Here is a 17,009-nt window from a genome sequence, read left to right as displayed (position 1 = left end):
TTCAATTTTCTCAAAGAGTGAGCCTAGTTGATCATGCGCCCATACACAAGGTCCTTGAATTTTGTATTGTTACGTTTCAGACCGTTTTATATAATTTATAAGCGAAATTCGAAAATCCGAAAATTGGAGGATTAGAAAGCTTCCATTCGCAAGCAAAAACGTGATAAACTGCAAGAATGTTGTCTTCTGTCTTATGTTTTGTTTCACATTGTTGTTAGAGATTGAAAAAAGATGCGGAGATCCTCGCTTCAATAGGCAGTTTCGTCCGGTAACTGGAGTTAGAACCTCCAGTTAAGAAAATGCTCCGCTCTGTAACAGTAATTTATTGAAAAACAATATATTTACAGTAATAATGTGTTGGAATATGAGGAACAAAAATGATGGAAAACACACAGTTAATAAATCAACACTAAACTTTAATATATTATTCTGACTCTACTAGTCAAGAGGACACTGTACACTCTATGAAATCTTAGAAAAGACTGAAAACTAAATTACTAGTCAGGCCCCGATTCACCTCTACTATGAGAGGGCAATAAACTTTACACCCCCTGAAAATTCACTGAGAAATTCCATCTTGACCAGGTCTGGTCACCACACGGTTGTGAGGAAACCCCTTTGGAAAAGTTCAGTAATAAAAAGTTCCGAGAAAAAGGCTCTGACGACAATTAACTGATAAAACATTTTTTCTAGTCTTAAATGAAAAAACTCTGGAACGAGTGAATTTTGTATTTGAGGAAAACCCCAAAATTCAACATAATGTATTTTAACCCTAGAACGTTGCACTGGGGTACAAATATACTCCACGTCATATTTAGGGCTGTGTGAAAACGAGAATCCTGCATTTATCGACCGGAGACCCTAACCATAATTCAATTTGATTTTAATAAATTCCGCAATTCCACTTACACAGCCGTATTCGTTATTAAAAAACGAAGAAAATGATGTATAACATTTTTCAATTTTAATTTTTACCTGCGAAAATTGAGGTCTAACGCGTGGGGTACGTTTGTACCCCAATGCAACGTTCTAGGGTTAATGAAGTGATATATGGTACAAGCTTCTAGAACACGCGACAATACTGCGTCGTAAGGACGTATATAGTTAAATGTCGATTCAGGAAGTGTGTCCGGTTCACAAGTCAAGGTCAGAACGCCAAATCGTCTTGTGATCCTCACTGTCCTTGTAGAGGGGTAATTGATTTTGGGCCCGTCGATAGGTGCTGTCAAGTACAATGGGACTTCCGTAAGTGTCCACCTGTGTAAGAGTTCCAAGTCCCATTGCATGAGGGGAATCGTTCCCCCACTATCCGATTTCTTCTCTGTTTACTTTCTCTGTCGAACGTCTATTATCCTCTGCTTTTGAGTGGCTCTTCCCCCACCATTGTTTATGGTGCATCCCTCTCCGATTATTGGGGCTCCTCCGCTGAGGGAGAAGGGCATTTTTGCAAGTGCTTTCGAGAATTCAAATCCCTGACGGTGGGCACCTAGGGAGTCCTACTGTACCCTAGACAGGAATCAACAATTGGACCAGGACTGGTGGGCCTGATGAGGGCCCACCAGTATGGAACAGGCCTGATTCAATCTGATCTAAACCCAGGCCTTGAAATTAAATGGATGGGAAATTAAAATGACTTTTTGACTTTTTAAATAAAAATACAAAATAATCGACTCCAATCATTTTTTCACAACTTTATGACTCCATTGACATGACCATTGACTACAAGCTTCAGCCCCGCTATGAGGTAGGGTCATCACTGGGCTTCGGGGTCACCTATCGAAATGTTTGCCCTAGATTGGCATCACCATCGTTTGAAGACAGTCGTCTGCTAGAAAATGCCGGGATTGACAGTCTGGAGTCCCCACCGTTGGTCCTGCTGTCAATGATTGGCGATTCCTATGGGAGAATAGAAGTGTAGAACCCAAAAGGCAGGCGAACGAACTAGGCTTTGGAGAACGTGGACCCTTATGGAGGCCAAGGCTGTCATCCTGCAACCATCTATGTAAATTTCCATTGTTTTTCTCCAGAATAGTTATCTATTGGTGTAATATAACCTCAGTCTTCTGAAAATTGATTTTATGAGTCTATGGTTTCAAAAATGTATCAACATAGAGAGAGATCTTGGGAGTAGACATAAACATAAGCCATGAGGTCATGTGGCAAAGTAACTGGGGATCCTCTGTCACATTATGACAATTTTCCTTTTGGTCTCGTTGATCACTTTTAGTCTACTGTGACACGTCGTAGTGAACAGACATTTCTTCCTCGTGCCATTTTCAATAAACTTGAATTAAAATATTAAATCCACTGCGTACAAAGTTATTTCTCTGTCCCCCATATTCCATTATCTATAATGGGGTTAGGATTGATATGATGAGCAACATCAGTACCAAAAGCTTCTTCAACATCTGCACCCATTGGTGATGAGTTGATACGATACCTCAGAGACAGATTACTCGTCTCACCGAAAAATTATTCCGCCTCAGTACATAATTTTTATATTTCCATTGAACTGAATTTTGCCTTTTTCACCCAGTTGAATGTTAATTTTGGATTTTAGCACTGCAACTTACACGTAAAGCGCTACAGAGACGCCGAGATGTGTGACGTTGCATGACGACGACGGTAGTAAACCCTACACCCCCTGTATTCTTTCATCTTTGACCTTCTCTTCTTCCTATTTCCTTTATACTTCTTCAGGATCATTCGGAACTCTCCCAGAGTTGTAAATATTTCAACGGTAAATAAATAACGGAGTATATGATTGCAAAAAAATTGAAGGATTCTTTGTTGAATTGTGTCTCTCTTTTGTAGTTTTGTATTTAGGGGCTGAATTCTTCGGTTCTTTCAACTGCTTGATGACTCTGGGGCAGAAAAAAACGAGGGCTCAAGTCGTTGTGTTTCCTGAGTGAAAAATACATCACTTGGAGGTTTCTCTTCTTTAGTTTTTCCATTCTCATTTTGTGTTTGTGTTCGTGTGTGGCAGATGGAATGAGTGTTGAAAATCTTTCATGATACTGTGACCCTGCAGACCCTTCAGAGATATCCACAAGTGTCGTCTCACGTTTCTTTTTTTTTTTATTATCTTTCATTGAAGAGAAATAGGTCGTCATTCGCAATAATAATAATAATAATAACAATAATAATAATAACAATAATAATAATAATAATAATAATAATAAACTAAATACTATTTGTTATTATTTTTAATTGAAGTGAAATAGGTTGGAGTTTTGGCAGGAAATTTGTCCACTAATACTTCGGTATTTTTGTGAACTGTTTTTCCGTAACGATTTTCAGTTATTTGAGTTTGAGAAAGGACCAGTGCCAATGTCCGGATGTTGAAAATAAACTGCATAGCTTATATTGGTTTATGCCAACAAAAAATTTCACTTTTCAGCCTTAACTTTGTAAAGTCCATCCACTGAAGGCCCCCATTTGCGGTATCCAATATCCGTATATGATATCATGCAAACGCCAATTTGTAATAAAGTAGGTCATTCTCACGCATCGGTCTCTCACGGAAACTAACAATAACCATTTATGGTATTGGTACTGATCTTGCGGATGGATACTGCAGGCGAAAAATAAAAAATCAAATAATACGTTGTGATGATGCAGTATTACATTCACAGGAATTAGCTCTGCTACAATGTAAATGATGCTGGGGTATGACGAGGTATCTGAGAGAAAGACAGCTATTATCGTTCATTTCATTATGCCTAAATCTCTTCTTTGCGGCTTACTTTTGCTTCCAGACGGAAGCCTTGCATTTGACCGATTTTTCGATTCTCTAACTGTAATTGCAAGCCATCTACAACGTTATGAAACGTGAAAAAATGATGTTGTTGGATCATGTCTGTGTGTATGTGCTGGAAGATTCGTAATTTTGAAGATTAATTTGGAGAAAACTGTAAAACAATACGGTAAAATTTGTAGCTAAAAATCAGAATTTTCAACTTATGACAGTTATCATAAAACTTTACTTTCGTACGTTGTGTCAGAACTGCTGGATCGGTTCAGTAGTTTCTGAGATATAGTCATTTTTGTAAATTTCGTTTTTCCTCGATATCGCAAAGACTTTCAATTTTTTCTTTCAAAATACTCGTCTCAGTGTGACTTATCTATATCGATCGAAATATCCACGTTTTTGGGTAAAATTTCCATAAATCGCCGTTTTTAGGTTTTATCATCATAAACATTGTGAACATCACAAATTAACAAAAAATAGAGATCGTAAATTGAAAATTTGTACATTTGTAGTTCTCATAACATGAAAGGATGTTGTTTTGGACGAGCGGTTCCAGAGACATTATACCTTTTGCGTGAATGTATTTCCTTGAATGTCTCATGAACAACTCAATTGATTTCAATATTTTTTTCAAAATACTTGTCGCAGTGGACACCATATAAACCCATGAAGATGTAGAATTTTTTATATGTTCAGTTGGGGAAACAAATTACTTTTGATTTATTCAAAATTTATCTTAGTAGCAAAGTGCAAAACTATAATAAGTTACAACCTAAATCATTGATAATTGTACACTTATCTGATAAACGAGCAATCTTAGAAGAAAATGTCAAAAGATCAATTTTTTAACTGATGAACTTTTCTACAAAAAAGTTTTTCACCATTTGATCATTAAGCATTTTGTTTCAAAGATAAATGTTCAATTATGGAAAATTTTAATTTTGCCCCATTACAGTTTGCCATTTCGCTGCTGAGGTGATTAGTTCAATTTTTTAATTTTATTGTTATTAATTTTGACATTTACCATTTTAAAAATTATATTTCATTCAATTAGTTCATTTCTCATTGTTGATTTTTATCTCTTTTCGCTCCCTTCGGCATTAAGATCATTTCAACAAGTGTAAAACAACTTACAATATATGAAAAAACGGTTTTCCAAAATTTCTAAAATTTTTGGAGTACTCCATCGTCCCCTGGGTACCCCGTCATACCCTGGTCTCTCCTACCATTAGTATTCACACGAAAGTTCTCGGAAATTGTGGCGTTTGACTCTTTAATATGTACTCAACAAAAAATCATATGTAAAAGTGTCAGCCCAATAAATTTTTGATTTTATTTTCTCTCTGTGACAAATGAATCGTGCAAAAGTGCATTCCACAAACTTATGTGCGGATGGACATTTTTTCTTCTTCCTTTCCATTTTTTACACGCTCTACTCCACCAATTGTGTGATGTTCTCGGTAGATGCACCCACGAGACCCGTGAATCCGTCATCATGATCCTCCCCCTAATTCGGGGAAACAAAATTCACTGAGATTTCGTAGAAAATAGTTTTCACTCAACGACACTATAATTGTGTAAAACTCGAGATTCCAAGTTTCAATTATTCGTTGTCTATTTTCTTACCTTCAGTCATTAGAGAATAGTAATTGAACTAGTACATCCTATTTATGAAAGCAGAAGCACATAAATGAAGTTCGTCCGAGTCGAAATGGCGTAAGGTCTTTCCCATTGGCCGATTAAATGAATGAAGTTTCGCGTTAGTTGAAAAGGCGAAAACGTTGGTGTTCCTGAGAGCATCCATTGTGGATCAAGTTACCTCACGATGGTTTTCGAAAAAAGTCGCATGGTCAAAATGGATGCAGAAACAGGCGTTCGCGTATAGTAATTTTTACGAAGCCACATATCAATTGTTGGAAGATTAGAACACAGCTCTTCTGTTTATCTTCAAAAATCACTCGACAAGGTTTATGACGTATTTGAAAGAGTCTCCAGAAAAGGACTAATTTATGATCTGTTGTGCTCCGCACTTGAGAGCGTCGCAAATCCTTACCACATGTGGTATTCAAAGAAAACTCTGTCCTCTGGAGTCATAAACGTTCTCTTGTTTTTTCCCTTAGTACAGGTTTTTCAAATAGTAAGAATTCAGTCTCTGGACAACGGTCCTCCAGGTCAGTCGTGTCTTCCTCGTGCCGATAACAAAGTGATAAAGTTAAAGTAATTGATTGTGTTGCTACATTTATTTATCTACTTTACCCATATCCCAATGACAATAATTAGAAAATTAATTTGATTATTTTTACCATGAAAATCTTGGCCAATAGGATTGCACGATTCGACGTTATTTTGTATAGCCAACACGGTATTTCAGCGGAAATTCTTGGAAATTTCACTGGAAATTTTGCATGTTGCCTATATAAAAAAAACAAATGATGAAGTAACCCTCAATTGTATCTGACAGATTGGATGGCAATTTGTTGAAAATTATGTCTCATGGTGCAATTCTATCGGCCAACATTTGGATGGAAAAAATAATCCCCCGAATACCACTCGAACTTCGAAATTATCTGATATTTCCCTCAAGGTTCCCTACAAACAAATAAGCTTGTCAAGTTTTCCAGAAAATTCACTGATTTTTAAACTGGATAATTTGACACGTTCATTTGTTTGCAACGAAGCTATCGGGAAATATCCAATAATTTCGGAGCTCTTGTGGTATTATATGCGAAAATTTATGGTATTGATAGGAATTTTGAGGTGTGAGTAAAAGACATTCCAGTATTTTAACATTTTACCTGTTTCAGGCTTCCTCCAACTCTTAATTCCTATCTGGTTTTAGCATAAACATAAAAATGCTCTGTCCAAGTAAGAGTTTCCCACTTTGAACCAGATTCAGAATCACAACGTCTGTTTGAAAATTATTTTTATCATTTTGTAAGAATGTATTATCCCGCTGAGTTGCATTTCCGCGGCCATTTGGTTCCGGTTGGTAAAACACAGTTGACACCAGAGAAATTTTCACACAAAAAGACTGAACAAACCAGAGAAGAAACGATTGGGCAGTGATCTTTGGGTAGGTGAATGACTGAAAGAGAGAAAAAAAGAGAATATTGAAAAAAAAAAATCTCTGGTATCCTGGCAAGCATCGCGACGCCAGTGTGAGACTCGCACCACGGATATGGCCGCAATGACAGATTTACAGATTCCAGCCTCCGCATCCACGTACACAGTCACTATACTATTCCTCTTTTGAGAATCTCAAAGCAGCCTACCAAAGAGTCTATCTCCAAAGGGTATAAGGACAGCCGGAGTGGTTTTTCCTCTCGCTTGTACGTCAAATCGCACCTCTCATGTTTATGTTTTACGCTTCGTGAGTGCCTTTAAACCAAAACATTCAAACTCCTTCGAATTTATTTTCATTTTTTCTCTGTACGTTCATATCTTTTCACTTCTTGTCATCAAGTTTATAAAAAGAAATTGAAAAATCTAATTTATTGTCGAGATAAATAATCGTGTTTTTGGGCGCATATGGATTCAAAGTAAAATGATATTTCCATCTGACTTGGAGTTGAGGGTACAGTCGAATAACTTGGTTCCTGGGCACAATGCTCCATTAAAGTGTTCTCGGAAAAGATGAGTAAATACATAACTGCATATCGATGGAATTCTTCGAGTGCTTTATTGTAAAATTTATGTAGAAATATAATGAAGATTTTTTATTGAAAAAAAAAGTCTAAAAGAATTACAGAGCTGGAGGAAACGAATAGGCGACCGACGCTATTTGGTATAAAGTGAAGTGAAGTGAAGTTTTCCTTTATTTTTATCAATCCGATATTTTGGTAGTATTTTTCCTAATGGATTCGCACCAATTCGATTTTAGAAATTTGTCAGAGGGTTTGGAAAGATAGATTTGGCCTATTGGTAACATGAACTTCAACAAAACAATAAATTTTGGAGAAACCACCCGACGGACGGCGCCTACCCAGGTAGGGAATGACTATGGGTCCAAGTTGGTCCAAGCAAGGCTAACCTAGCTTGGGACGATCTTGGACACCAATGGTCCAAACTAGGAATTCCAAGGCTTGGAATTACCTAGGCATCAGCTATCGGACCAAGCTTGGTATTCCAAGCTTGGGCCATGATTGGAACTACCTGGGTATTCAAGCTTGTATTTGCATTGTACCACCAAACTTGGTTGAACTCTGATAATTTCATAGGATCAAGGCTGGTAGGCCAAACTAAGAATTCTAAGGCTTGGTATCCTAGGTTGGTCCAAGCTTGCGCCTATCGTTCAAGCGTGAATTTCCCCACCGACATCTAATGCTTTCATATGATAAATGGTATCATAGAAATTTTTAATTGTCATCTCAATTTTTCATCAAATTATTGAGTATAGAATGCTGGAGTTGTGAAGAATAAGGAAAAAGGGCAATATTCTGTGATTTTTGTACCAACGGGTATATATATTTTTGTAACTTTGTATGGTGCCCACTGAGGCGAGTATTTTGAAAAAAAATGAAATCTGTTTAGTGGTTCATGAGATATTCAAGGAAGTGCATTCACGCAAAAGGTGTAACATCTCTGGAACCGCTCATCCAAAACGACAGGCTTTTATGTTATGAGAGCTACAAGTGTACAACATTTCAACTTGCATCTCTAGTTTTTGTTAATTTATTATGTGCACAACGTTTACGACGATAAAACCTAAAAACGGCGATATCTCCAAATTTTACTCAGAAAAATGTGGATATTTCGATTGATATAGATACCTCACACTGAGACGAGTATTTTGAAAGAAAAATTTATATTCTTGCAGTAGGTCTTGAGATATTGAGGAAAAACAAAATTGACAAAAGTCCCTATATCTCAGAAACTACTGAATCGATCCAGCTGAAACGACGTATCAAAGTAAAGATTCGTGATAGCTGTCATGAGTTGCAAATTGACATTTATAACACAAATATTACCGTCTGGTTCTACAATTTTCTTAAAATTAATCTTAAAAATTGCAAATTTCCCTGCACATAGACACGAACATGATATAAAAAACTTTTTTTTTTGTGTTTCACAACATTCTAGATAACTTGCAATTGAAATTGAAGAATCGAAAAATCGGTGAAATACAAGGCTTCCATGCGGAAGCAAAAGCAAGCCAGTAGTTTTATGAACTATATTGTCTGTCAATTGAAACCTGACAGAATGTAGCCAACTACACTAACGGCAAAAAATCCTGGTTGAAGAATAGTTAATAACTCCAAATAAATAACTCCATATAAATAGTTAATAATTCCAAATCAGCTCATGTCGAGGTAAAGTCTTTGAACTTGATTTTTTCTAACGACCGTTTTGGGCATTGAAACGCGTACAAATTGTTTATCGGATATTTTCATCCCTTAACAATATACAGGGAAATATTCGAAAAATATCCGAAGTAAAACCGTTTTACTTCTACCACGTGACGAGAAAAGCCACCATTTAATTAGTTGAAATTGGGATGAAAAAAATAATCATTTAAAAACTGCCACACCGTTCAGTAAAAATTGGTTGGTGTTAAATGTACACCTCTGTAATTATCAAATGCTTCGAATGAATGAACGGAGTCGCAGGATAAAAAAAAACTCCACGAAGGAGGACGGAAGATATCAATCGTCACGGATGTGTGACTCGAAGACAGACGCTGAACGGGTGCAAAGATCCCAAACGAAAAGTTTACCTTAGCTGTGATGTAAATAACGAAGGTTACTCGCTTTTTCTCGCTCTCTCTCTCTCTCTCTTTCTCTCTGGGCCCGTCGTAATTTAGTCTCCCAGTATAAGTGAGACGTTTGAGCTGACAGTATTCCGCCAACAATTCTCCGTATCTCGTCGCAATGATTCTTTCGAGAAATCTAGGGAGCAAAATAAACAAATACAATGAACTAAGTTTTTTGATTGACTCGTGACGAAAAGTGGCTCAAGTTGAATATTTTCCGCAGTTCATAATTATGAAATAATCATTTCAGGTTAATGAGTTGACTATTTGTTACTAGACACTGTAGTAAAGACTTCCACTAGAAAAATAGTAATATTAGAATAAATTCGTTGACCATTCGTCTTGGATAAATATAATTGTCCTTGGAATGTAGTGATGAGGTGAACAATAATTATGATAAATTAAGAGCAGGTATAATTTGAATAATATATGGATGTGTTCCAATGTGTACTTGCCCTCGTTGCTAAGCGACCCTGCCGAGCTGATTCGATCTCCAACGAGTCATGGAGATCGTCACTGTTCTATTCCTCATGAAAAACGTTGCATTCGTCATTCGTTTAGACGAAAAAACTGACCTTAAGTCGCCAAAGGTATCCAACACCTCACATTTGTTGTTGGTTATGGGATAGCTCGTGCGGGAGAAATGTTTCCGAGGTTAATCAGAGGCTTTAGAGGTATGGAACAAAGACGGTCTTATGCGGGGAACCACCGGAATTGGTAAATAAAAACACGAGAGGTATTGGGTCGTGGCGACGCAGGTTGGGACTTGATCGTTAAAAAAAATGATGAATACAGCGTCAAAGATCGAGTCAGTTTACCCAGCAATGCGGGCGAGAGTACTTCGCACATAAGCTTTCGATTATTCATTGAGATTATTAATTAATGTTTGCTTAAACATAACAATTATTTGTGTAGCAGTTTACCAATATATCAAGGATTATTCTGAAATGAAAGAGTTATTTAGTGAAGTTATTACAATTACTTTCCCACACAATTAAAATATTTGCTACACTCGGGGCACCGACCCCTCTTTGTTTCGACTCTGCGAAAAAGGCGTCTCCTGACAACCCTGAAAAATTTTCCCCCGCAACCCTGATAAAGCGGAGAAATTTTCCGGAGAGTCGGTGATAAGTGAAAAATCGAGGGATGAAGGGAAAGCCGATGGCTTGGTAGCCCCTAGTGACGTTGGGCCCACAACGACGACGCCAGAGGACGAATGGACAGGCTGAGAGGACCAGGAGGGCATTCGGGCCTTGACCTTCGAACTGGGCAGTCCTTCAATCACCTTCCAACGTCATCAATTTTTTTCGTAGTCTGGTCACGTGACTTCGGGGCTTGTGCTACACTTGTAGTTAATTCAGTGGATTAAATAAATAGTTTGTAAATATGTAAAACTCGATAAACGTTATTAGTACTTTGAAAATGTAATTTTTCACGGATATATAGAGGGTTGGCGTTCGGTTGTCGGATAGTCGGCGCGCATATCCGATCTCGCCGCTGGAATCCTCATATGTCTTTCAACACTGCACCCCAACACCTCTCGTAGCTTCCACTTACTTTGGATACTCGAAGTGTCTTATGCGACGTTACTCTCCCTTGTGCCTTTTCTACCAACGGAAAATCCAACGAATACTTCTATCAGAATATAACTCCTCATGTATTACTGTTAAATTTGGTTTTTGATGTTTCTATTTGGGGGAAGTTTTGGTTGGTGTATTTTCTACGCGAAGATTTTCCCTGGGAGGAAGAAAAATAAGAGAAAATTCGAATTTTTAGATACAAATTTTACATTTTTATTAACTTTTATTTTTTATTTATGAAGAATTTTCTTAAAATTAATATTCAGAATTACGGAATCATCCAGGAGACACAGACAAGTGTGAAACAAAAACGTTTTTTTTTCGCGTTTTGTAATATTCTGGGTAATTTGCGATTGAAATTGGAGAATCGGAAAATCGGTTTTTAGAAATATTTTTGACATTAACTAGAATAAGGGACGTATCGTAAACGTTTCAGGGAATAATAAAAGACTTGAGCTGTTTATGACATGAACAACTATTGGATTATGGATAGGGATTGTCTCAATAATATAAAAACGATTTAACTATTAACTTTAATTCTTTATTATCGCATGCAGAAGGTATATCTTTCTGGTATGATGTCTCCAGACAGATCAACTGACTCTCAATGACCAAAGATTTGACACTCTAGACCCATTTGACAAAAGGCCGTTGTTCATTTATTCCTTTCTGTTTCTTCTCTGATTCTATTTATTAAAAACATTCTAAATATTTCGGTACTGTTTGGAAAAAACTATAAAAACTATAACATACTGAGATGGACTGAAAACAGCTATAGACAGATGATTCATTTTTGTCCACAAATATCAAGCATTCTGATAACAACAAGACACGTGGACCCACCCAATAGACAAAAGGACCTTGTCTTTGGGGCAGCCCTCTCACCCTGGACGAAGGGAGGGTTTCGGTCACTCTTAAAGGGTCACTCCAGCAAATCACATTGGATTAATTACGTATTTAGTGTTATATCAAATCTTTAACTACAATAAAATGATAAAATGCAAATCGAAACGTGTAATTAAATAGCAGAAAATATTTCAGATACGAGTTTTCAAAACTTGAAAAATAGCAAAATATTAATTATCTAATGTACAGATTTGTCAAAGTGAAAGCTAACTGAATCAATCTATCTAAAATTATACTGTTGAAAATTTAATAAAAGAAATTTGTAAAACGAGTGTAACAACGACTCAAGATGTCGCCACGTTCTTGCGGGACAATCGTGTCGATAAAACATCGAGAGAGTAATTAGTACAGAATGGGAAAAAAGTTTCTGAAGGCGACAGCGCTGTCAACTCGCACAAATCGGGGGGGGCTCCGTTTGTACTTTCTCAACTGTACAAATGATGAACTGTAGAGAGAATTTTCAAACGTTGAGAGCACCGGTGTGCAGGGATTCAACTATCGAGACAAAAATGTGGCTGTACATGTGGACCCAGCGCCACATGTACAGCTTACCTTTTTGTCTCGACAGTTGGATCCCTGCACACCGGTGCTCTCAACGTTTGAAAATTCTCTCTACAGTTCATCATTTGTACATTTGGAAAAGTACAAACGGAGCCCCCCCCCCATAATCCTTGATAAAGTCTCAGATCCCGGAGCTAAGGAGACCCACGTGAGCGGTAGTTATGACCTCGACAGCGCGACGCGCCACCGTTGACGTTGACAGTCCGTGTGGCACTCGAAAACCCCCCTCTTCATTAAAAAATAGTCTCTCCGTTCCTAATGAAAATCGAGAAATGAACTCAACTCTGTTCGGATCAGAATCCCATGCTCCCCGATTGGATCAAGTTTCATCCCTTAATCTCGCGAAAGAAAAATTAAAACTCACGAGGAAAATCGAAGCGAGGTCTCTGCGCCGACATTCCAGTGGATTCATTATTGCACTTCGAGTTTCCTCGAGGATTTTAATTTCTATTTACTGAAATTAAGATATCAAACTCAACTCGATCGAGGAGACTTTAATTCTCCTCCGAACGGCGTCGGTTTTATTCCTTAATATTCATTAGGAAGAGACATACAATTTTTTAATGAACAGACGATCTTTCCCGCGCCACAACTGGCCGCCAGACTCGACGGTGGCGCCTCGCAGGGCCAGTGTCGTTACTAGCGTTGGCGTGGGGTTACCTGACCGCCGGGATCTGAGCCTCTACGATTAGTCTATCCCCTTCCTATCTCCATCCTCTTCCTTCATTCGCTTCACTTCGTGTCGATGTTATTCGTCCGGATGTCACACAACTGAACGCAGCATAAAAATAAAACTCTCTCACGAAACCTATCGATCTAAATAATTAATTAATATCGAATATATTTTCTCAGTCGATTCAATGGATTGAGACAGCTTAAGTGTGAATTAAGTGGAGATTAACGAAGTTACTGAGGTGAAACAACATTTAAACAAAATAACCAACGTCTAACCTCACTTTGGTCTCTCATGGATTCTCCAGTGAGTACTCCAGGCTCCCAAGCCCTGGAGGTAGCACGCAACAATCATGATCTTCAGATCTTCAAAAAACCCTATGGAACACCTCTGCGATCAAAAAAGTTCAAATCGAAGATTCTCGACGAGGATACGTACGTCGAGCGTATGGGCACAATCATCGAGAGAGATTTCTTCCCTGACTTGGAGAAATTAAAAGCACAAAATGATTATTTGGACGCTTTGGAGCAGAACGACGTGAAGAAGATGCGTGAGTTGTACGAAAAATATAGTTCTGGTCGTCCAGCAACTGAGAGAGTTTCAAGTCCAGCGACTTTTGAGACGCCCCTTCGTGAAGAGCCTGCAGACATGTCAGACAGGGAAAGTGTGATAATGAAGTCAGAGAGCTCGTTGGATCATAGTATAAGGGATAGAATTGGTTTGGATTGTTTTTTGAGCACCCACACCAGCGAAGACAACGCCAGTTTCGAGGAGATGATGGAGGAGGCAGAGAAGAGACAGAGGATCAAGTATTCGTGGCTCTACGACGTGGAAGAGAAGTCTAAAATCCTGGCTATTGAGGCGAACAATGCAGTGACTGATGAAAATGGAAAAGTTAAAAAACCTCTTTCACTCGACACCTGGAGTTATAAAAATAAAAATTACATAATGTATGTACCAGATGGGGTTGATTTGACCCCAGATGAGAAGGTGGAAATGGCGAAGAGGAAACAGGAGGTGGTCCATGACAACACCAGGTTGATAGTCAATCCGTTCAACGAGAAACAGAATAAGGAAACGATTAATGAATTGGCAAAGTCACAGTCGAAAGTCAATGATGGTAAAATAGGGGTGGATGGAAAAGAAATTGTGAGAAATCCAACGCCTCGTGTTAATGGATTCAGTTTGGTTGCTACACCCAGTCCTAGGCCAGGGGAGTATGATAGCCCTCTCATGACGTGGGGTCAAATTGAAGGGACACCTTTTAGATTGGATGGGGGTGATACACCTTTGTTCAGGAGTAATCAGGGTCCATCGTTTAGAATGGCTGAGCCACCGAAGAGGGAGAAAATTGCACTGCAATTGGCGGAAAAGGCGGGGGAAAGACACAGGGATAGAAAGAGTAAAGCGCTTGAAGCGGCGAGAAGATCTTTTGCAACGTAAGTATTTTTTAAAAATTAAATCTTCAAATTTTTAGAACCACATTGGAAAAAAGTTCCAGGTTTATGCTCAGATTTTTTTTATTTTTATGCTGTGAAGTATTAAAATTAGGGACAAATTGGTAATAATCATTGTTATAATTATTAGAGTAGATCGACCACCAGGTCAACATTGTACCGGATACTGTTTTAGAATATTTTCATTTGCCAAATTTTCCGACTAATCACATGAGTAACATTTGAAATACTTCACACGTAGTCAGTAGGATCGAAATTAAATTTCGTTCAATACTGATATTTCTTTTAACTTTCCCTTCTGATAAATAAATTATTCTGGAGTTAATCGACATTTATCGAATTCTTAATTATAAAATTTACAATTTTGAGTTGACAAAATAAAAAGTTCCACATTTTTGTATCAAAATTTTTCGGCTTCCAGATCGTCAACATTGTCGTTCTGAAATTGATGGTTTTTCTGGGTTTTTACCGTATCTGCTCATGTTTATAAACTTTTCGTTATTTTGAGTTGTACGGGTATCACTTGATATCATGACACGATTAATCTTGAAAAAATTCATAAATACATGAATAAGTAAATAAAGTAATGATGTTCATCGCCTTTGGTTCAGAAAGCAATTTTGTACGTGAGAAAGTTGATCGTAACGTAATCTTCCTCATAATATTAACAATCTCCTTATTCAATTTATCAACTTGTGAGTTAAACAGAAACATATGCATTAAAAATAAGAATGGATAAAATAAAATTAAAGCCATTGTAAAGATGAGGATAAAATAAGGCCCAGTAAAATATAGATTTTACTTTTTAAACTAAATTTAGTCACCGTAACAGAAAAGTTTTGAACAACACATTCGAGCAATTACAGACCTTCAAATCATTTTTTCGCATGTGTTGTCATACGAGGACCAGTGGACACAAGCGTTAGCTAGTTAGAACTCCTAGTGAAATATAACTAAAGAAAATTTTTAATATTTTCAGGCCCTCACCCCGAAGTTTGTCAACAATTGATCGTCTCAGTTCCATGTCACCAGCAGCGAGAAGACTAGCTACTCAGAAATTGAAAATCATTAGCACCCCCACGCCACGGAGGACACCATCAAGGACGCCAATAATTGGAGTCAAAAGCCTCAACTTAACTCCAAGGATTACTACACCCACTAGAACTCCAAACTCATCAGATAATCAAAGACTATCGAGGGGTCTTATACTAACAGATAATCTGCTCAATCTTCCACAAAGACAGCGAGCTGCAGATTTTTTTAACAAATAGTTTATATAATAGTTTAGTTTTACATTCTTACCCTACCCTTTTATTATCCAATGTACAAAATTCCAGCCTTGTTGACTGTTGTAAATAAATTTTTTGTGTTTGAATTCGTGGGTTCATTTAACGTTACAATTCAACTTTGGGATATATCCGGAAGTTATTGTTTATTTAACATTTTTGGCGGTCAACCTTACACTAACTTGGCTGTGTTCAGCATTTTTATCACGTAACTGGTGATTCCTCTTCTCGTTATGTGGGTAACGTGCACATGCACCCTATATTTTAGAGGTGTGTGCATCGACAGAATTGTATTTTGATGTTTCGATGGAGCGTTTGAGAGACAATATCACGTTCTTCTGGAGCTTCCGAATGAAAACCTTGTATTGGATCGATTCTTCGATTCCCTCATTTCAATCGCAAATTATCTGGAATGTAATGAATAGCGAAAAAATTATATTTTTAGATCCAGTTCGTGTGTATGTGCACCAAAATTCCAGATTTTGAAAATGAATTTTTACAAAATTCAATAGAAAAAAACAGGTGTCCGATGCTATTCGACAGAAGTGATGTGACCGATACCCCCTATGACCCCCTATGCAAAAGATGCGGGTTGATAGAGGAGGATTCTCTTCACCTATGCAGAAGATGCAGCGGGCTCGATGAAGTCAGATGGGACGTTTTTGGGTCTGCATGCGCAGATATACATGTCGACAGGGACGGTATCAAGGGGCGCTAGGGGTTAGCGCGTAGGGCACAGATACTCGAGACCAGCGACTAGACGGCTGCCTAAAGGCAGAGTGTAAAATGGCGGAAAGGCTGATTACACCTCTAGACTTATGAGGGCCGTCTAACGCAGTGTCTCGCAAACTGTGTGCCGCGGCAGAATGTTAAGTGTGCCGTAAAAGATTTTCCAAGTTGCACTAGATATTCTGAGATTAATCTAAAAACCAATTTCTGATAACTATAAAATTACCCAAAAAATAGTCATTTAACTTTAACTAAATTAGCCAGAACGCAGGTACTCGTATTTGCCCTCCCAAACTTTGTCGTAACAACAAGATGCA

At 37.8% G+C, this 17,009-nt stretch overlaps 1 protein-coding gene and 2 long non-coding RNA genes across 5 annotated transcripts; 2 read left to right on the top strand and 1 right to left on the bottom strand.

Annotated features, from left to right (window-relative positions):
• Nucleotides 1-3,106: 3,106 nt before the first annotated feature.
• On the bottom strand, nt 3,107-10,277 carry LOC135164690 (uncharacterized). Of its 3 annotated transcripts, XR_010299372.1 has the most exons (6): nt 9,956-10,277; nt 9,465-9,636; nt 6,547-6,836; nt 5,805-5,933; nt 5,378-5,696; nt 3,108-5,258 (listed from the first exon to the last, which is right to left on the bottom strand). It is a non-coding gene; the product is annotated as an uncharacterized LOC135164690 (long non-coding RNA). The 3 variants fall into 3 exon arrangements; XR_010299373.1 differs by having other exon boundaries at nt 3,107-5,281; nt 5,378-5,933; XR_010299371.1 differs by having other exon boundaries at nt 3,109-5,258; nt 5,378-5,933.
• LOC135164694 (uncharacterized) lies at nt 9,565-10,894 on the top strand. Its single transcript, XR_010299378.1, has 2 exons — nt 9,565-9,750; nt 10,554-10,894. It is a non-coding gene; the product is annotated as an uncharacterized LOC135164694 (long non-coding RNA).
• Nucleotides 10,895-13,279: 2,385 nt separating this feature from the next.
• On the top strand, nt 13,280-16,052 carry LOC135164668 (splicing factor ESS-2 homolog). Its single transcript, XM_064125242.1, has 2 exons — nt 13,280-14,659; nt 15,657-16,052. The coding sequence occupies exons 1-2, from the start codon at nt 13,515-13,517 to the stop codon at nt 15,946-15,948; spliced, it is 1,437 nt and encodes a 478-aa protein (XP_063981312.1). The 5' UTR covers nt 13,280-13,514; the 3' UTR covers nt 15,949-16,052.
• Nucleotides 16,053-17,009: the final 957 nt, after the last annotated feature.

The sequence above is a fragment of the Diachasmimorpha longicaudata genome, chromosome 7 (assembly GCF_034640455.1).
Source record: "Diachasmimorpha longicaudata isolate KC_UGA_2023 chromosome 7, iyDiaLong2, whole genome shotgun sequence".
NCBI classification, from domain to species: Eukaryota; Metazoa; Arthropoda; class Insecta; order Hymenoptera; family Braconidae; genus Diachasmimorpha; species Diachasmimorpha longicaudata.
The sequence above is the reverse complement of the archived record's forward strand: the minus strand, read 5'-3'. Positions and strand labels throughout refer to the sequence as shown.

Coding starts and splice junctions, on each gene's coding strand:
- LOC135164668 (XM_064125242.1), top strand. CDS start 13,515: ATGGATTCTCCAGTGAGTACTCCAGGCTCCCAAGCCCTGGAGGTAGCA. Junction 14,660..15,656: donor GCGAGAAGATCTTTTGCAAC/GTAAGTATTTTT, acceptor TAATATTTTCAG/GCCCTCACCCCGAAGTTTGT.